This window comes from Schistocerca americana, chromosome 4, assembly GCF_021461395.2.
Source record: "Schistocerca americana isolate TAMUIC-IGC-003095 chromosome 4, iqSchAmer2.1, whole genome shotgun sequence".
NCBI classification, from domain to species: Eukaryota; Metazoa; Arthropoda; class Insecta; order Orthoptera; family Acrididae; genus Schistocerca; species Schistocerca americana.
Window position 1 is genome coordinate 624,252,232 of NC_060122.1, and position 21,861 is coordinate 624,274,092.

A 21,861-nucleotide genomic window follows, 5' to 3' on the forward strand; every position below is an offset into this window, starting at 1 on the left:
AAGGGGTTCAAATGCACACGTAAACACAAGCACCACATCTGATGTTACGTTTTTGTGTGCATTTGTTATAACAGGGCAGAAGTCTGTGGAATCTCTTCCGCTGACGGCATAACAGTGGATTTACGGCGCTGTTATCTTGATACTTTTGATCAATTCTCATACATGTCATGTCTCTGAAGTTCTATTAAAAGCTTCTTTCAGATGCCCTGAAAAAAAATTGTGTAGTTACATTAGAAGAAACAAAGTCGTTGTAATTTGACGACTAAAAACAATGGAATTTACTTACGAACATCGGGAAATTTGCCGTATTGCCCTCACCTCGATATGTTTACTCATTCTGGATATATGTGGAGTTGGCTGTCTTAGCTGCCTCACCCTGTACATGCCGGTTAATGACGAAAACACTAAAATTAGGGAATTTGGGGCTAATACCGAATGGCACAAACCGCCTTTCTTTCCACTTATCACCTTAAGAAGGATAAGTGTGTGGAAATGGGGGCGCGGATGGGTGTGGAAGAAGTGAATGACACTGGTACACCACTAACTCTTTTCCACACATCGTACGGCGGCTTGCGAGGTAAAAATGTAGAAAATGTGGGCCATATGCAGACCGATCCCTGTGTATAATTTTGTGCTTGTAGTATAGTATAACGAAAATCTGTGCCTCTATGGAACATCTTTTCACGATGCCGCCATTGTACCAGATGAGTTATTAACAACACAGAAAGCATGCAGGGCTAAAAGAAGTGTGTCGGTCGGCACTCGTGAGCGTAACCTGAGAACAATCCCCTTTGTGAGAAGTTAACATTCGCTCACAAACATAACTATACTGGATTGTTCTACTCAATGTCTCTTTCTCTTCGAGCTATATGGCAGCTTTTTAGAACCGAAAGACTTTCACTCGTGCAGGCAGTGGTCCGTTGTCTAAATAAAGAACAAAGGGTGCCATAAACCCAGTGGCGTAATTTCTTATTTGGATAATTTTACGCCGTGTGCCGAACGCTACCATGTAAGAACTCAGAACGCTAATATAAGCAGGCGCGGCACCCAGAACAGTCATTCCGCACGGGGTGCAGGTGTGGAAACTTTTAGCGCAGAAACAACTCTACTACATAACCCAGCGCAGGTAAACAGGTAAGTCCTTCAGTTCTTCAGCAACATATCCGCCTGAATCGTTCATCTTCTCATATAATTTCATTTTCTTTATATTCTTCAGCTGTTATTTCGATGATAAACTCCTGAAATCTGATTTATACAGTTGTTACGTTCTGTGTCACCTCATTTCAGAATAAACACTCAAACGGAGGCGCTGCTGAATTTTGGTGACGCCATCTGCACTGGCTGCTACGATCATGAAGTCACCGCCCGCATACTTCACGCTCTCCTTTGTCTTAGCGGTAAGTCATTGCTCAGAGCATCTGTCGCCTTGTTTTCTCAGTAACTGGAGATAATGTTCACCATTTTTAACTGTAGAGATCCGTCACTGTTTCGGGGTTATGGTGACGCCAACATTTGATAATGGATGAAATCTTGCACATGCATCTACATCTACAATTGCACTCTGCAGTGCTTACGGGCGTGGTTTCCCCCTACGAATACATTTACCGATCTTGCGTCAGAAAAATACTGTTAGTGGTACCCCTCTGAATCTGCCAGAATGTGCCTAGTTAAAAAGTCGTGGCAAATTACACGAGATATAATATGCAGGAAGTAGATTGGTTCTCTACCTGTTTCGGAATTTATTTCAGAATTATATAACAATTTATTTAAGAGTTATTTAAGAATTTTTTAAGGATCTCTGAAATGTCACACAACTTCCACGTAACTGCCTCTCTTCTGTGATACATTCTTGCATAAGAAGCCCGTGACGATCCGTGCCACTCTTAATTGAATCGTTTCTATCTGTTGAATTTCACTTACTTCGCACTGGAGCCGACACGGGAGAGTTAAGGGATCCAGTACTAGAACCATAATTTGAAACAGCTTCGAAAGACTTAACATCAAATTAGGCACAAGAATTAAATAAGATTCCACTGGAATTTCTGAAATAACTGGGAAAGTGGCAGCCAAGGAACTATTGATATCGATGTGTAGAATTTGTGAGACCAGTGACATACCATCATATTTTAGGGAAAATCTCGGCCACACTATTCCGAAGATAGAATGTGCCGTTGTGGCCGAGCGGTTCTAGGCGCTTTAGTCAGCAACCAAGCTGCTGCTACGGTAGCAGGTTCGAATCCTGCCCCGGGCATAGATATCTGTGATGTCCTTAGGTTAGTTAGGTTTAAGTAGTTCTAAGTCTAGGGGACTGATGACCTCAGATGTTGAGTCCCATAGTGCTCAGAGCCATTTGAGCCAAAAGAGCAGATAAGTGAGAGCACTACCGCGTAATCAGCGTAACAACTGACGAATATAAGTTGCTGACAAAAATAAACTAGATTTGAAGGGAAAAGAGAAACGTGAATTTGTTAGATGCAAACAGTTTCGCTTTAGGAAAGATGTACCAGAGAGGCAGTCCTGACGTTGTGCAGAAGAACAATCAAGACATCATCATATGATTTTCCGGCCTCGAAAAAGAGTTCGACAACGTAAAATAGTTCAAGATGTAAAGTCTGAGAAAAATAGAAGTAAGCTACAGGGACACACACATTATGTATACATTATTTACAGGAACCAAGAGGAAAAAATGAAGACCGGAAGACAAAGAACGAATTGCTCGGCTTAAGAAGTGTGTAAGACAGGAATGCAGTCTTTCGCTCCTAGTGTTCAGTCCATACATCGTGTAACATGAAAACTTGTGATCCCGAAGTAGACGAAATTTAAGGAACTCTGTTTTTTTTTTTTTTTTTTTTTTTTTTTGCTTCCGTGGTAGCAAAATAACCCTTGATGGGCGAAGCATAGTGGACGTAAACAGCAGACTAGCACTAGCAAAAAGGGAATCCCTGGTCAAGAGAAGAAGTGTACTAGTATCAAACATAGGCTGCAATTTGAGGAAGAAATTTATAAGAATGTACGTTTGTAGCACAGTAAATATCTGATTTTGGGAGAACTGGAAGAGAAAGAATATCAGAGTCTCTGAGATGTCATGCTACAGAACAATGCTTATAATTATGGATGCTAGTAACGTAGGTAATGGGAAATTTCATCGGAGAATCGGCGAGGAAAGGAACGTATGGAAAACACTGACAAAAAGGAGGGACACGATAACAGAACGTGTGTTAAGACGTCGGGGAGTAACTTTTATTGTACATACTATTAGAAAAGTTGTAGAGTGTAAAAACTGTACAAGGAGACAGAGATTAGAACATACCCAACAAATACTTGAGGATGTATGGTACAGATGCTAATCTGAGATGAAGAGGATAACTTAAAACTAAACTCCGATCGAACAGGTCTCGGGAAGACTCTAAGGTACTGACCAACCCCCGTGTGATCCACAGCCTGTAAGCGTCACTGGTTGCGGGCATGGAGGGGCGTCTGACCAACACTCCGCTCTTCAGGTAGTTGTCAGTTTCCATGACCGTAGCCGCTACTTCTTAATCAAGTAGCTCCTCAATTTGTCTCATAAGGGCCGAGTGCACCTTGCTTGCTAACAACGCTCGGCAGACCGGACAGTCAGACATCCAGGTGTTAGCCAAGCCCGACAACACATTACTTCGGTAATCTGACGGGAACCAGTGTTACCTCTGAGGCAAGTCCGTTGGCTGAAGACGTTGGAGAGTAATTCGTGGCAGACTGCATCAAACCGGTCAAAAGGCTAGTGACTTAAGGAAAAAAGACATTATGCTATCAAACCTGAATCTGGTGTCCGCCTCCCCGAAGAACATACTGGCGTGTAGTTACACCTTGAATGGGTCGGGAAAATGAAATTGGATACTTGACGTTTGTGACTGTTTGCATTAATTGACCGCCAGTCGCGTTATTTACACGTATTGTATTACACGTTATATTTATAAGCTTTATATTACAATACTTTGAGTTCGGAGTTATCAGCTATTCCCTGTAACAGACACTGATTTTCTGCAAGTCTTCATGAATTTCGTAACCAGTTTCTTGAGACGTCACCTCCGCACAACATACATAGTGGTTTGCAAAGAGTGTCCTAGAACTAAATCCACATCAACACTCCACAAGCTACCTTACGGTGGTGCACCGGAGGGCGCTACTGGTGAAACTGTACGTCGCTCTCCCCCTTCCTGTCCCATTTCCGAATGTCGTGGTCTGAACAGTCGGACGAAAAGACAGACAGACAAACAGACTGCGAAGAATTCCTATAATGATTCCGCTGGCACCGAATGTTGTACGAAACCCAAAAAATAACAAATTGCTCATTGTTCGAGGCGGAATCTTCAAGACAGATTTTCGTAAAGTGACGTTTTTTTCTGTTCGACAATTCTAACCTGTCACTTTTCACTGGCGTCGGTTATTAATCCCTGTAACCGGGTTGGACAATCTTTTCACTGGATGACGGAGAGAAAAACGTATCGTTGTCAGGCAGAGATCTATCGTTCGGGAAAGACTCAGTCTAAATTGATAAGCGAGAATGATGAAATTCCATTTACCGATGTCGTGCTGTTGATGTTAAAAGGATAAATACACACGTTTGTGTAACTAAATAATTTTCTGTACAACTTTCTCTTCAAATTACGTTCGCTAAATCTGTACAGAATGGGGTTCACCATCACAATGACATCAAATAATCGGGGTACCCGTGAAAGATGGCAATACTGAGGAAGTTACTGATAAGCTAGCGGTTCTCTACGACAAACATTCAACAGTCCATACAGTCATAGTAACAAAACTTCCTCCTTCTTTGGTGGCGCATCTCAAAAACGTTTCAAATCAAATTCAAAGGCACAACACTACGAAAAATAAAGAATGCAGCGAAACAGCGTAGGGCAATAACTCCGCAGTGCCAAAATCAGGTACGCTTTTTGTGTTGCTTGCAGCGAGACGACAACGGCGATTCTGTGGAAGGATCTCCGTTCTAGCCCTGTCAGTAACCTTTCCACAACTATGAACTCTGCAGAAAATCACCGGGCTACAGAACTAACTCTCACACTTTCCACCCGACGCGCATTACAAGGATATCGACGGTGAAAGAAATAATGAGAACCTCTTCTGAAGCGACCAAAAATAATTGGCTTGCCTAAAACGATGGATAAAAACATATCGCATTCAAAACGACTCCCAGTTGTCTGGAAATAGTGAATATAGATTCTGTAAAGGTTTCAAGGGACTCTTATAGCACTGTTCCTGCGAAACGATGGCTAGTTGGGATAATGATGATGGAGGTGATAGCGATTACATACACTTCTGTCTAAATTAGACCACATATTGAGATCTGGTGATTGAGGTCGTCACGGTGGATGCGGCTATACATCCTCGTGCTCACTAAAGAAGTCCTCTAAGATGCGTGCATTGTGAACTGGGACGCTGTCTCCTATGAACACAGCATCACCAGTGGGGAACAAACACTGGTATGGGAAGGACGTGATCACCCAAAATGGTCACAAAATCCTTAGCAGTAATGCGACCTTGCAGAATAACCATATTACCATGGAATAACATGAAATGACCGCTCAAATCATCACAGAAGCCTCACCATGTTTCACTCTTGGCAGCAAGCAGTGTGCATCGTAAGCTGGTCACATCGTACGCCAGACGCAAACTCGGTCTGATGTTGGAAACCGTATGAAACAAGACCCATCCGACCAAATGAATTTTTCCCCGTTGCTGCGTATGCCATATTTTATGGCTCGGTACCGCATTTCCCTATTACGGCGTGGTTTAGGAATCGAGCTCAGTCAGTACTTTCCAGCTTGGGGAGCACTTTTTTGTTTCGGTGCAAGCATGATCCACGAGCACGATATTCAGTTATGCAATGACTTTCACAGTCGTCGTCCTTTTATTTCTTGTCACAGTCCTCTTTAATGACCGTCTGTCACAATCACTCAACATACATTTTCGTCCACGTCGTAACTTAGCGGATGGCGCTTTTACGCTTTCCCTGCATGCGATTTATATCTTCGATACGCCGCCTCTTCAAATACCAACCTACCTTGGCTACAGAGGCGCCCACGATACGAGCACGAATAACTGTCCACAATCGAATTCACTTAAATCCGTCGTAATGCACTCACAACTACACGTGACATTGTCCAGACCACGAATAACATCTTTAACTCATTGAGGACATTGCACCTGAGCCGGTCCAAGTAAAATACTACAGTGCACCTTTCAGGAGTGGGTAGCATCTGCGTATATTTTCAAGCTTGCATTTCTCGCTGCGTTTCCATATTTATGTGGAGTCCATGTATTTACCTATACAACTTGACCTTGGACATCATGCTGCTGTTACATAGGGCTTGTGGCAGTAATCGAAAACACGCTGACAGCTGCGAACCACCTGCATCCCTTCATGCTTGATGTCTTCTTCGACGGCGATGTCATAATTCAGAAGTATAATTGTTCGTGTCTCGGAGACAGACCCGTGGTACAGTGCTTTGAAGAGCATTATAGTTAACTCACGTTGATGCCACGGCGGCCAGATTCGCCTTATGCATGTGGAACCCCTCTGGGTCACTGTCGGGCGTCATCACAACGTGCGCAAATCAGCGGCCCATTATTTACGTGAATTACAAGACCTGTACATAGGCATATAATGTCACACACCTCCACACACCTACCAACAAACTTATTTTAAAGGGCCACACCGGCAGGTGACTGTTCTGTTGTTTATTTAAGTACAAACCACGTTTCGGCCTATTACGCCATTTTCAAGTATTTGATTTTATGTATTTAACACATCTTGCAGGACACTTAACTGTTGTCCTGTAATATATGCTAAACACACGCTCTGCGAATAAACTGAAGTCTTTAGTTACACTAACCGATCAAAGTATCCGGACAACCCAATGTAATGCGAAATTCATCGATAGATGGCATGAGAGTTGTACTCGACAGAATAAAAGACCGTGGTGATTACTGTGTTTGCAGGAGGGCGTAGTAGTAGCAGCAGACTGGTTCAGTCAGAAGGACTCAGTAGCTTCGAATGTGGCTCGCAATTCTATGTCCCCTGTGTAACAAATATGTCAGGGACATTCAACCCTTATACGGCTGCGCATTCGACCTTTGGTGATGTGGCAGTAAAGCGGAAACAGGAAGGAACTAACTACTTATAAACAACACCGGGCAGACCTCTGTACTGAAGGACTGGCAGTGTCGAACATGCCGAAGAGTTGTAAGAAATCGCATGAAATTAGCAGAAGAAATCACTCGTGAGTTGAAAAGTGGTTTGAGTAGCCAAGCTAGCACATTGAAAAGTACACTACTGGCCATTAAAATTGCTACACCACGAAGATGACGTGCTACAGACGATAGATTTAACCGATAGGAAGAAGATGCTGTGATATGCAAATGAGTAGCTTTTCAGAGCATTCACACTAGGTTGGCGCCGGTGGCGACACCTACAACATTCTGACGTGAGGAAAGTTTCCAACCGAATTCTCAAACACAAGCAGCAGTTGACGGGCGTTGCCTGGTGACACGTTATTGTGATGCCTCGTGTAAGGAGGAGAAATGCGTACCATCACGTTTCCGACTTTGATAAAGGTCATATTGTAGCCTATGGCGATTGCGGTTTATCGTATCGCGACATTGCTGCTCGCATTGGCCGAGATCCAATGACTGTTAGCAGAATATTGAATCGGTGGCTTCAGGAGGGTAATACGGAACGCCGTGCTGGATCCCAACGGCCTCGTATCACTAGCAGGCATCTTATCCGCATGGCTGTAACGGATCGTGCACCCACGTCTCGATCCCTGAGTCAACAGATGGGGACGTTTGCAAGACAACAACCATCAGCACGAACAGTTCGACAACATTTGCAGCAGCATGGACTATCAGCTCGGAGGAAATGGCTGCGGTTACCCTTGACGCTGCATCGGAGACAGGAGCGCCTGCGATGGTGTACTCAACAACGAACCTGGGTGCACGAATGGCAAAACATCATTTTTTCGGATGAATCCAGTTTCTGTTTACAGCGTCATGATGGTCGCATCCGTGTTTGGCGACATCGCTGTTAACGCACATTGGAAGCGTGTATTCGTCATCGCGTCACTGGCGTATCACCCGGCGTGATGGTATGGGGTGCCATTGGTTACACGTTTCGGTCACCTCTTGTTAGCACTGACGGCACTCTGAATAGTGGACGTAACGTTCCAGATGTGTTATGACCCGTGGCTCTACACTTCATTCGATCCCTGCGAAATCCTATATTTCAGCAGGATAATGCACGACAGCATATTGCAGGTCCTGTACGGGACTTTCTGGATACAGAAAATGTTCGACTGCTGGCCTGGCCAGCACATTCTCCAGATCTCTCACCAGTTGAAAACGTCTGGTCAATGGTCGCCGAGCAGCTGGCTCGTCACAATACGCCAGTCACTACTCTTGATGAACTGTGGTATCGTGTTGAAGCTGCATGGGCACCTGTACCTGTACACGCCATCCAAGCTCTGTTTCACTCAATGCCCAAGCGTATCTACGCCGTTATTTCGGTTAGAGGTGGTTGTTCTGGGTACTGATTCATCAGGCTCAATTCACCCAAATTGCGCGAAAATGTAATCACATATCGGTTCTAGTATAGTGTATTTGTCCAATGAATACCCGTGTATCATCTGCATTTCTTCCTGGTGTAGAAATTTTAATGGCCAGTAGTGTATGTAGTACAATGGTCGATCAGTTCCACTTTATCTGCACTCTGCCGTGGTCAGGGGTAAGCAAAGATAGAGGAATAGTAAAGAGCGACGCCACTGGATTTCGAATAACCTGAAACAAGAGATTTGCAGTGTTTAACACGCTACACCCTATGGTTGTGCGAGGGTAGATTACAGATTTGGCGAATTCCTTTAGGTTGTTAACTGACATTTGTGCAGCACCATTACTGAAGTACAGAGTGTTGCGTCGCTACTGCGGAAGTCAGCACGGACGCAAACAAGGAAGGAGAGAGGTTGCAGTGGTCGGTGGCAGGAGTCCAAAATGATCTGTACATTAAACTTCAAGATTAATTGCACATTTCATTTCTAAAAAGAAAATAAGCGTAACACCTTTTTATGCAGTGGCTTCTGTGATGTACCTTTCGCATTTCTTGCTTTTATGTTTTCGTTTTCTTCAAAGGTAAAGAGAAAAGGTGAAGCGGTAGCCCAGAGTAGAGCCCGCGCCTACCGTAATGTATTTTTGTTTTTCCAGGATTAAAAAACATAAGATGTTTTTTTCGGTTCCTCGGTAAAAGAGAATGGACTCACTCTCTGTTAATGAACGAAGGTAGAGGCACCCTACGTGCACGTACATTAGTCACTATTACCACTCGGCTCAAGAGGGGCTGCCGTTCCTCCATAGACATTCAAACACCTGCCTTAAAGTGTCCCCATCACCGTTCGAGCCGTCGTCAGGGATGGAGCACCCCATATTAGAATTCACTGACAACTGGCCAGTTAGTTATGATTAAATTGCGTCTTTTCTTCCTAGTCTTAAAAGACAGACATTAAATTTTTCCCTCGTGAGTGGTAGATAACCATCTCAGTTGCAAAGTAGTACAGTCATGCCTGCCCTAAGAATGAAATCCCACAATAAATTTGTGACTTCTGCCCAACCAGTTTCTTACCCTCCATGTCCAAAGCCCAGTAATATATTATTCGCTATCATCTGACTGAATACTTCCGGAAATTCAACTTACACGACAAATATCAGGCTACGCTTCGTAAACACTACACTAATTAAGGTACCTAATGACCTGAATTAAGCTACGGGCAACCGTGATGCTCAAATACTGACACTGTAGCACTTCAGAAAAGCATTTTACGCTGCCAGCTTTGCTAAATATGTTAGAAAACATGCACCAGCTAAATTATTCAGATAGTGTGCCGAAGTGATTTGAAAGCCATTTGCAAATCAGACATGGGATGAGGAGCCGATCTGGAACGATATCCTCTCAGCACAGCCACAAGTCTTAATCCTGAGACCACTGTTCTTTTCCTTGTACATCAGTGACGTGCAGCTGATTTTGTGCTCCTACAAGTAACTATAATTTCTGCGCCGACAACCTTCATCCCTATCTTAATTCCACACCGGAATACATCAAAACGGTCATCGACGACGTGAATGACGATCTGTCTTCTGTGCTCAAATGAGTGCTAAACCTAGGATTTAACCGACATGGGAAAAAGTCCCCAGCAGTTCCAGTATCGCATCTTAAATGAATTAAATCCGAAATTTCGGAACAATTGTGTCCTATTCTTTCGATGGTGTCCTAAGAGCAGTACACCAGGAAATGTGAAGAGCCGGCCGCGGTGGTCTAGCGGTTCTAGGCGCTCAGTGCGGAACCGCGCGACTGCTACGGTCGCAGGTTCGAATCCTGCCTCGGGCATGGATGTGTGTGATGTCCTTAGGTTAGTTAGGTTTAAGTAGTTCTAAGTTCTAGGGGACTGATGACCTCAGATATTAAGTCCCATAGTGCTCAGAGCCAAATGTGAAGAACTTAATGTACCCTGTATGAACAGCTCAAGTAAGCTATAGTTACTGTCATCCGCTACAGGAAGACATTTGAGAAAGTTCAAAACATACAGACGTTTCAGATGATAGTTTCACAGACTATAAAACATACTCCCGTAGAATCACATTGTGCTGAAACTCAGCTACTACAACGTATTCCAGCACTGCATGATTAGTGAAGAGTCTAGTTGGTTAGAACTAACCATGGTTGTTTGTTGAACTACATCTGAAACTTCCATCAATTTGACCACGTCATTGCTTCATACTCCGAGTCAGGATGTTTGCGGCCAGTTTGCGGCCACACAAGTTTTGTGCCCATTTATATTATAAAACATCTGTAATCTGTTTCTACGTTTCGAGAAAAATCTGCTCCTGTTTTGAATGAAATTCAATGCCCCCGCTGTTTCATGGAAAAATTATAGCACTTGGTTCTGCTAACCTTAAAATACAGAGAATAGACGACAGACTTCAGTTGCCAGAGACTACAATCATGTGTCTGTGAGTTGCGTTTGCGTGTGTGCGTGTGTGTGTCGACTATTCTTGACGAAGGCCTTGCTGGCCGAAAGCTTATTTGTGACAGGATTTCTGTTCTGCCTATCTACGACTCTGCATCTCCGCTTTATGGTGAGTAGCAGCTTTCCTTTTCTTAATATAATTGCATTATCTTTGACTCCAATGTCTAAAATAATATTTATTCTGTGTTTTTACCTCACTCTAGATGAGTAACATCTCTTACAATGTTATCTACAAATGTTGGAACTTCTTTTACGACGATAATGTGACATTGTAAGCCGAAAACAGGTTTAATTAATAAATTAATATATCTTGCAGAATATTGAGTCTAACAAGTCCCTGTCTCTTTAAGCAAGCATCGTAGCTAATCGGTCAGTTGCCTTATTGTTGTTGTATTTGTAACGTGGCACAGGCTGGAGTAAGCCAAGTTTACTGTCTTCAATTCTCTCTCTATGCTGTCAGCTTCCCATGAGTAATGGGGCTATTTTCACTAATAAATCGGTATTGTGAATCAGTGGTTCGCAAAGTTTGAAACGCTGCCTCAATTTTGTTACGTAGTGAAGAAGAGTTAAATCAAGCTAAACTTCCGCTAATTGTTTCTTGTCTCTAAATGTCCCACCTGTCCGAATACATCCACACAGCAATGTCGTGCAGGAGCCCTTCAATAAGGTAAGACGCTGCCACCGTCATGTTGACAGGAGAAATTCTCTGGTGCTAAGACATTACTTATAGACGAAAAAGGGAAGAAAGTGACATTTACATAAACGCAACAGCTCATAGTTAACCAGGATACGGCCTGGCCCATGAACCGTTCCTTCCCTTTACCGTAATTGTACTATAAACCTCTTTTTTCCCCATTTAGATTCGGTACTTGCTAATTAATTATTCGATCTACTGGTTTAGGAAACCACTAAAAGTAGTCCTTGAAGGCACTTACCACCTTCTCTCACAGTGGGATAAAACAGTTAACGGTAACGGCGATTAATTTTGAAATAATGAACTGTTTACTTGTTTATCTTCCATTTGTTTAGGTTTTGACAGAGCCTTATCCTAGCTCAGTATTCGTTTCTTGCTGTGTATCTGAAACGAGTGCCTGTCTAGCATCACTCCAGTAGTAAGACTGTACAGTATTTTCCTACAGCTGCTATATGATTCCATCGAATTTTCAGAGTGTGTGCCTGCGCTATATAAGGATTTATCTCTCGATACCGTGTTCCTAGGATCAGTGTTGTAGACTGCGTATTTACACAAGGTGGTCCATTGATGGTGACCGGGCAATTTGTCAGCTACTGATGTGCGGATTAACCACGACAGCAGCTATAACACCTACTTGGGCATCATCATTTGTTGCAGGTCGTGGTTGACGTTTCGCATGTGGCTGAACTCTTCCTGTTTCCTAAAATACCGTAACTATCCGGCGAGAGGTCCGGACACTTGGATGATGTCGTCCAGGATACCGAGCAGCATACATACACACGCCTGTTGGGGATTTTGAGCACAATAGCCATACATAAACGCGATATCGACCTCATCCGCAATTGGAAAACCGTCCATTCTAACACGGATAATGTATCACGAAGCAAATGCCGTTCGCACTGGCGTAATGTTACGTGATACTACGTACTTACACGTTTGTGTCTATTATAGCGCCATCTATCACAAAGCGAAAAAAGTGGTCCAACTAAAACATTCTAATTTCTTTACGTACTACTCGAATTCGTAATAAAAATGCGGGTTCCTATTAAAAAAAAATGCAGTTGATATCCGTTTGACCTACGGCACCGCCACCTAGCGGGCCAACCATAGCGCCATCTGGTGTCCCCCTTCAAGCTAGACAAGTTTCGATCTATGTAGTTTTTTCGTTTGACGCTTATTTCATGAGATATTTGGCCCGGTCATGATCAATGGACCACCCTGTATATGACTAAGTAGTTCATTTCTTTTATGATAATCTGCTATATTTTTTTAATTCGTACTTTTTGCTTCTACAGGTCCTGTTCTTCTCGCAGGGCTATACTGGTTCCAGGTATGGTTTAAACTGTTCGTATTCAATGAAAGTCTTGCTGAAGATCGGCGTATTGTGCTGCTGCCAGCCTACCTGATTGTTCAGGTGTCAAAATAACAATAAAGTAAAAGAAAAAATGAAAGTCTTACACTTTAAGCAGTAGCGCCAATAATACACATAACATAATTTGCGTCGAATAAGAAGTATCAGCATTAATCAAATGCTAGTACCAATCTCAGGACAAAGGTACCTCTGAAACACTGCTAACTGATTACATCTACATCTACATCTACATCCATACTCCGCAACCCACCTGACGGTGTGTGGCGGAGGGTACCCTCAGTACCTCTATCGGTTCTCCTTTCTATTTTAGCAGTCTCGTATTGTTCGTGGAATGAAGGATTGTCTGTTTGCTTCTGTGTGGGCTGTAATCTCTCTGATTTTATCCTCATGGTCTCTTCGCGAGATATACGTAGGAGGGAGCAATATACTGCTGGACTCTCCGGCGAAGGTATGTTCTCGAAACTTTAACAAAAGCCCGTACCGAGCTACTGAGCGTCTCTCCTGAAGAGTCTTCCACTGGAGTTTATCTATCATCTCCGCAACGCTTTCGCGATTACTAAATGATCCTGTAACGAAGCGCGCTGCTCTCCGTTGGATCTTCTCTATCTCTTCTATCAACCCTATCTGGTACGGATCCCACACTGCTGAGCAGTATTCAAGCAGTGAGCGAACGAGTGTACTGCAACCTACTTCCTTTGTTTTCGGATTGCATTTCCTTAGGATTCTTCCAATGAATCTCAGTCTCGCATCTGCTTTACCGACGATCAACTTTATATGATCATTCCATTTTAAATCACTCCTAATGCGTACTCGCAGATAATTTATGGAATTAACTGCTTCCAGTTGCCGACCTGCTATTTTGTAGCTAAATGATAAGGGATCTATCTTTCTGTGTATTTGCAGCACGTTACATTTGTCTACATTGAGATTCAATTGCCATTCCCTGCACCATGCGTCAATTCGCTGCAGATCCTCCTGCATTTCAGTACAATTTTCCATTGTTACAACCTCTCGATACACCACAGCATCATCTGCAAAAAGCCTCAGTGAACTTCCGATGTCTTCCACCAGGTCATTTATGTATGTTGTGAACAGAAACGGTCCCATGACACTCCCCTGTGGCACACCTGAAATCACTCTCACTTCGGAAGACTTCTCTCCATTGAGAATGACATGCTGCGTTCTGTTATCTAGGAACTCTTCAATCCAATCACACAATTGGTCTGATAGTCCATATGCTCTTACTTTGTTCATTAAACGACTGTGGGGAACTGTATCGAACGCCTTGCGGAAGTCAAGAAACACGGCATCTGCTGTGAACCCGTGCTTATGGCCCTCTGAGTCTCGTGGACGAATAGCGCGAGCTGGGTTTCACACGACCGTCTTTTTCGAAACCCATGCTGATTCCTACAGAGTAGATTTCTAGTCTCCAGAAAAGTCATTATACTCGAACACAATATGTGTTCCAAAATTCTACAACTAATCGACTTTAGAGATGTAGGTCTATAGTTCTGCACATCTGTTCGACGTTCCTTCTTGAAAACGGGGATGACCTCCGCCCTTTTCCAATTCTTTGGAACGCTACGCTCTTCTAGAGACCTACGGTACACCGCTGCAAGAAGGGGGGCAAGTTCCTTCGCGTACTCTGTGTAAAATAGAACTGGTATCCCATCAGGTCCAGCGGCCTTCCCGCTTTTGAGCGATTTTAATTGTTTCTCTATCCCTCTGTCGTCTATTTCGATATCTACCACTCTGTCATCTGTGCGACAATCTAGAGACGGAACTACAGTGCAGTCTTCCTCTGTGGAACAGCTTGGAAAAAAGACATTTAGTATTTCGGCCTTTAGTCTGTCATCCTCTGTTTAAGTACCATTTTGGTCACAGAGTGTCTGGACATTTTGTTTTGATCCACCTACCGCTTTGACATAAGACCAAAATTTCTTAGGATTTTCTGCCAAGTCAGTACACAGAACTTTACTTTCGAATTCATTGAACGCCTTTCGCATAGCCCTCCTCACACTACATTTCGCTTCGCGTAATTTTTGTTTGTCTGCAAGGCTTTGGCTATGTTTATGTTTGCTGTCAAGTTCCCTTTGCTTCCGCAGCAGTTTTCTAACTCGTTTGTTGTACCACGGTGGCTCTTTTCCATCTCTTACGATCTTGCTTGGCACATACTCATCTAACGCGTATTGTACGATGGTTTTGAACTTTGTCCACTATTCCTCAACACTATCTGTACTTGAGACAAAACTTTTGTGTTGAGCCGTTAGGTACTCTGTAATCTGCTTTTTGTCACTTTTGTTAAACAGAAAAATCTTCCTACCTTTTTTAATATTTCTATTTACGGCTGAAATCATCGATGCAGTAACCGCTTTATGATCGCTGATTCCCTGTTCTGCGTTAACTGTTTCAAATAGCTCGGGTCTGTTTGTCACCAGAAGGTCTAATATGTTATCGCCACGAGTCGGTTCTCTGTTTAACTGATCAAGGTAGTTTTCAGATGAAGCACTTAAACAACTTTCACTGGATTCTTTGTCCCTGCCACCCGTTATGAACGTTTGAGTCTCCCAGTCTATATCCGGCAAATTAAAATCTCCACCCAGAACTATAACATGGTGGGGAAATCTACTCGAAATATTTTCCAAATTATCCTTCAGGTGCTCAGCCACAACAGCTGCTGAGCCAGGGGGCCTATAAAGACATCCAATTACCATGTCTGAGCCTGCTTTAACCGTGACCTTCACCCAAATCATTTCACATTTCGGATCTCCGTTAATTGCCTTCGATACTATTGCACTTCTTATCGCTATAAACACGCCTCCCCCTTCACTGTCCAGCCGGTCTCTGCGGTATACATTCCAATCTGAGTTTAGGATTTCATTAGTGTTTACGTCTGGTTTCAGCCAACTTTCTGTCCCTAGTACTATATGGGCGTTATGACCGTTTATTAATGAGAGCAGTTCTGGGACCTTTCTATAAACGCTCCTGCAGTTTACTATTAGCACATTAATATATTTATTCCCTGTTGCATTTTGCCTACTCCTACCTTGCCGCGTCTCAGGAGGCGTCTTGTCGGGCCTAGGGAGGGAATTCTCTAACCTAAAAAACCCCCATGTGCACCCCACACGTACTCCGCTACCCTTGTAGCCGCTTCCGGCGTGTTGTGCACGCCTGACCTATTCAGGGGGACCCTACATTTCTCCACCCGATAGCGGAGGTCGAGAAATTTGCACCCCAGATCGCCGCAGAATCGTCTGAGCCTCTGGTTTAAGCCTTCCACTCGGCTCCAAACCAGAGGACCGCGATCGGTTCTGGGAACGATATTACATATAGTTAGCTCTGATTCCAGCCCGCGAGCGAGGCTTTCCGCCTTCACCAATTCCGCCAACCGCCTGTACGAACTGAGGGTGACATCTGAACCCAGACGGCACGTGTCATTGGTGCCGACATGAGCAACAATTTGCAGTCGGGTGCACCCAGTGCTCTCTATCGCCGCCGGTAAGGCCTCCTCCACATCTCGGATGAGACCCCCCGGCAAGCAGACAGAGTGAACACTGGCCTTCTTCCCCGACCTTTTCGCTATTTCCCTAAGGGGCTCCATCACCCGCCTAACGTTGGAGCTCCCAATAACTAATAAACCCCTCCCCCCGTGTGCCTGCTCGGACCTTGCTGAAGGAGCAGCCACATGTCCACTCACAGGCAGAGCGTGCGATGCCACACGGCCAGCCTCCACATTTACCCCCCGCCTCGTGCGCCGCGAACGCCACTGAACCCGCCACTCCTGTTGGGGAGAGGGTGGCCCAACCGCGCCCGGTACCCGCGAATATGTCTCGACAGCAGGGACACTGGGTGAAGCATGTAACACCTGGGGTGTACCATGCGACGCACCAGACTCCCTACTACCGCTACACTCCGAGGCAGCAGCCTGTAGACGGCTGACCGCGGCCAACAATACGTTCAGCTGTTCGCGAACAGTGGCCAGCTCCTCCTGCGTCCTGGCCAGCTCCTCCTGCGTCCGTACACAGCAGTCACACATCCTATCCATCCTAAGGAATCAATTTACTGAAGAGAGTTAATCAACTTTTAACTAGACTGCTAATTCACTAAAGGCATCCGACTATTGACTAAACTGTGATTGCTAGCCACTTCTTGTACAAAACAAAGAAAATAGCACTACCTGTCTCTGGACTGTATTGAAAACAAACACTAGCACTACTGTCACTATGGTTGACTAAAGGGACTCTCTCTGACTGTATTCAAAACAAACACGAAATCTATGGAACACTATTAGTAGCACTCGACAAATAAAGCTTCCTAAAAGCAAAAACACACGGAAGAAGAAGTGACAAGTAAGAAAAATACAGTTAATACTTAAATTAAGGTAGCTCGCTGCACAGCAGACGTGAAGCAGACGGCGGTTTTCAGTTACAGAAGCACGTTAGGCCATAGTAGCAGTAGGTAAATCACAATTCATGGCGACATGAAAAATGTGTTAGTCATTTTGGAAAATATATTTATTTAGAGAAGCCAACGTGTACGACGGGCAGAGTTACGAACTACCGCACTGGTCACGGTTATTATCGACGGCGATTCTTTACAAATTATCCTGTTAATAAGTACATTAAAACAAAAGAAATGGTATTCGTTATGACATAATTTGGAAAGGGAGTCTCTAATTTCTTGTCAATAAGGTACCTTCGTAAACAACAGGTACGAAGCTGGGCATCCATGACGCCCTTTTTCCTGTGCTAGTTAATAGTCTATTTCATGTTAAAATTTTCCACAAATAGTAAGTCTTAGGGAAAAATCGCTATACAATCTCAGAAGCCGGTGAAATAAGTTTCTAACGGTACTTAATTAACCACTGTACGAGTATTATGTGTTGAGAAAATGGAATGTTGACTTGAGATGTAGTATATATGATATACTAAAGCTATGAATGGAGGTTTCTCTCACATCAATCTCTCCTATAAAATACGTCATAGGTCAATCGCTGTTAATGGGAAAGCAAACCTAAGAGAAATCCGAGCAGCAGCGAATGCAAGCTTGAGGGCATAGAAGGAAAAAGTTCCTGTTGGCAGTGGCAAGAACCGTGACTGACGCGATCCTTCACGTTTTCTCGGTGTCACTGATTAATGATGAGCTTACACTTCTTTACACAATATTTTGACGACCCAGTCCTCTTCTTCAGGTGCTGTGAGTTGCGATATTATGTGCACTCGCTCCGAAAGAGAAGCCACGAATCTCTAATCTATGTGACGCCCACCCCATTTTCTGGCGAGATTGGTAAAATTCTAGAGAACAATGACATTTGCTGGGTTTCGCTCCCGTCAAAGAAGATAAAAAGTGTAGATCTGAGTGATGTACGCTGTGTTTGATGGTCGAATATATGCTTTTCTGAAACAGTGTGACGGTTCCTTGAAGTTATTTTCAGTGCAGGTGCACTAGTACAGTCTACACTCCTACGAGAATCATTCTTTTACGTGCAAGATAATTAATGGACGAGGGACCCTGCATTGCAGCGTACGATAATTTGAGAATTTGGGTCGGATGGTAAGCATGCTCGGATGGCAGAGGAAGTTAAGGAAACCGTTCTACGGACGTGGAGCATCAGAATTCAAGTCCCGGTATCGCACAAATTCGACTTTCGGCGTTGCATTACCACAATACACTATGTGAGGTCACGAATTCTCATACTTCCTTTCACATTCTTTCCCCATCTTCTGTTACATATAAAAATATAAGGAGTGTTTTATAATGTTAAAGACGATCAAATTACCCGAAAGCCTTGTGTGTACCGTGTTCCATGCGAATGCGGCGCGTCTTACACGGGGCACACAATTAGAGAAGTCGAGGCGAGATGCAGTGAACATTAGCGACACACCCGTCTAAAACAACCATGACCATTTGATATCGCCAAGCACTCTTTTAAATACGATTATGATATGAAATACGGGGAGATCAGTATTGCAGTGCAAACTCCAAGTTCGTGGAAGAGAGCGTTTAGGTAATATATCTAAATGAAGATTATGCAAAATCTAATAGACGGGAAGGGAGGCTGCAATTTGAACTATGATTGAAGTCTGGCGCCGTATTAAGATCTCGACGGCTGTCACATCCATCACAGCTGGAAAAGACTGATAGAATATGCCTGTGCCTATACGGGAACTGAAAAACGAAAGAACATCAAAGTGCGTACTGAGCGTCGGGAGTCGAACACACAATCAACTATAAACAGCGGAGCGGTATCAACATTGGTTAACAGTGTGGCTGGAGTACATGGAGCGAGTGCACGTAGCACCGCAACTTGCAACATCTAAACACGACGGCTGCATAACTCGTCGAAACATATTCTGAAAATTGAACAACAACTGGGCTGTATACCCGAGAGTACACAAATACCGTTTCGTAAATTAAACAAGTTAGTTTCCATAGAACACACACAACGTGTAATGTCGTCATTTGCACATTTGAGCCGATATTTGCAATGCATTACAAATTTGGGCAAGAAATCAACCAGCCATGAAACTCCACGGATTTACACAACACCTTACCCGATGATGGGAGAATAAAGAAGACCACTTGACTCCACATTGTTTTAATTATGTAAATGCTTACATTCAACTGTTTTTTCTAGCGAGGGAGGGTAGATATTTTGTTAAAATGTTAGATGGCCATTATAGCGAACTGCCACCAGGATGAGTTTTTTCTCCATAATCACGAAGGAATTCATCGGTGCACGAAGTATTTTGCTGGTTTCAAGAAGCACAGACTGACAACTTAAGGTATGTCTTACTGTAGTCTTGAGTCCACTGCCCTGCCACGCACTGGTTATGTGATATTGTCTTAATGCTCTTCGTGTCCCCAAGCCTCATACATTCAAATGCTGGGTTCGAACATCTGCAAGGCTACAAAGAGGCGTGACTGATGGACAATGAATGTTTCCGAGACTTGTCAATTATTAAGGGCTGTAAACTGAAAGCTACTTCTACATACCATCCTAATCCCAAACCAAGATGGAACGACTTCAGCACAAGCTGCAGTTTTCCATGTGAGCCAAATTACAGAGAAGTTGAGTAATAACTTACCCAATAAATCTTCTTGGTGTCCTTTATTCTTTGCGGTGTGGAGAATGAAAACGCTAAAACGCTGAAATGAAAATTACCGAACTGTCAGTTTAAAAGGTGATGGTCGCAAAATACCAACACGAATTCTTTACAGATGAACGGATAAACGGGTTGAAACCGACTTCGAGGAAGATCAGTTTGGATTCCGGAACACGCTAAGTAATACTGACCCTACGACTCCTCGTAGAAGATAGGTTAAAGAAATGCAAACCTACGTTTATAGGAATTGCAGACATAGAGAAAGCTTTAGACAATGTTCACTGGAATACTCTCTTTTAACTCTAATGGTGGTATGGGTAAGATACGGGGAGCGAAAGCTCTTTACAGTTTGTACAGAAACCAGATGGCAGTTATAAGAGTCGAGGGGCATCAAAGGGAAGCAGTGATTTAGAAGGGAGTGAGACATGGTTGTAGCCTATTCCCGGTGTTATTCAATCCGTATATTCAGCAAGCAGTAAAGGAAACAAAAGAAAAGTGTGCGTCAGTAATTAAAATGAAGGGAGAAGAAAGATAAACTTTGAGGTTTGCCGATGACATTGTAACTCTGTCAGAGGCAGCAAAGGACTGGGAAGAGCAGCTGAATGGAACGGGCAGTGTCTTAAAAGGAGGATAAACGATTAACATCAACAAAAGCAAAACGTGTATAATGGAATGTAGTCGAATTAAATCAGTTGATGCGGAGGGAATTATATTAAGGAGTAAGACACTTAAAGTAGTAGATGAGTTTGCTATCTGTGCAGAACAATAGCTGATGATGGTCGAAGTGGAAAGGATATAAAATGTAGACTGACAATGGCAAGAAAAGATTATGAGAAATGTGTTAACGAAAAGTATAGAATTAAGTGCTAGAAAGACGCTTCTGAAAGTATATGTCTGAGGTTAATCACGTATGGAAGTGAAACATGGAGGATAAACAGTTCATACATGAGGAGAATAAAAGTTTTTGAAAGCTTCTGCAGAAGAAAGCTGAAGATTAGCTGGGTAGATCAGGAGGTACTAAATAGAACTGGGGAGAAAAGAAATTTGTGGCAGAACCCGACTAGATGAACGGATCGGTTAGTAGGACACATTTTGAGACATCATTAACAATTTATTATGGAGGGATTCGTAGGTGGTAAAAAATGGTAGAGGGAGACCAAGAGATGAATACAGTAAGCAGATTCAGAAGGATATAGAGTGCAGCAGTTACTCGGAGATGAAGAGACTTCCACGCGACAAAGTAGCATGGAGAGCTGCATTAAACCAGTCTTTGGACTGAAGACCACACAACAAACAGCAACTAAGTGTGGTAATACACTGAAGTTACGTAACCACTTCTTTCAGGAGCCTGAGATTGTGATATCAGTACAAGAAAATGTAACTATTACGTATAAATAACGAGGAAGACCCATTTTTATAATTACACGATTGCAACATAATCATCGAAAACAGTCTCATCCGTTAGATATCTGAAACAATACTAAAGCAAACTGTAAGCAAGCAGACGACAGTCTAAGATCCGATGAAAGCATCTTCAGGAACTATAGTCCACCCATAAGGAGGTAGCTTACAAAACCACGTTCGACCAGTACTTGCATATTGCTCGCCAGTCTGGGATCC

General features: G+C 43.4%; 1 protein-coding gene and 1 long non-coding RNA gene across 2 annotated transcripts in view; both read left to right on the forward strand.

The window, feature by feature from the left end:
• Positions 1-1,077: 1,077 nt before the first annotated feature.
• LOC124612478 lies at positions 1,078-13,094 on the forward strand. The gene is made up of 3 exons (XR_006979544.1): positions 1,078-1,134; positions 1,288-1,397; positions 13,059-13,094. It is a non-coding gene; the product is annotated as an uncharacterized LOC124612478 (long non-coding RNA).
• A 7,057-nt stretch (positions 13,095-20,151) lies between these two features.
• Positions 20,152-21,861, forward strand: part of LOC124613663 — a 36,691-nt gene continuing 34,981 nt past the window's right edge. Inside the window, exon 1 of the mRNA XM_047142379.1 lies at positions 20,152-20,186. Coding sequence (XP_046998335.1) covers positions 20,152-20,186 — 35 coding nt within the window. The remainder of the gene's footprint in view (positions 20,187-21,861) is intronic.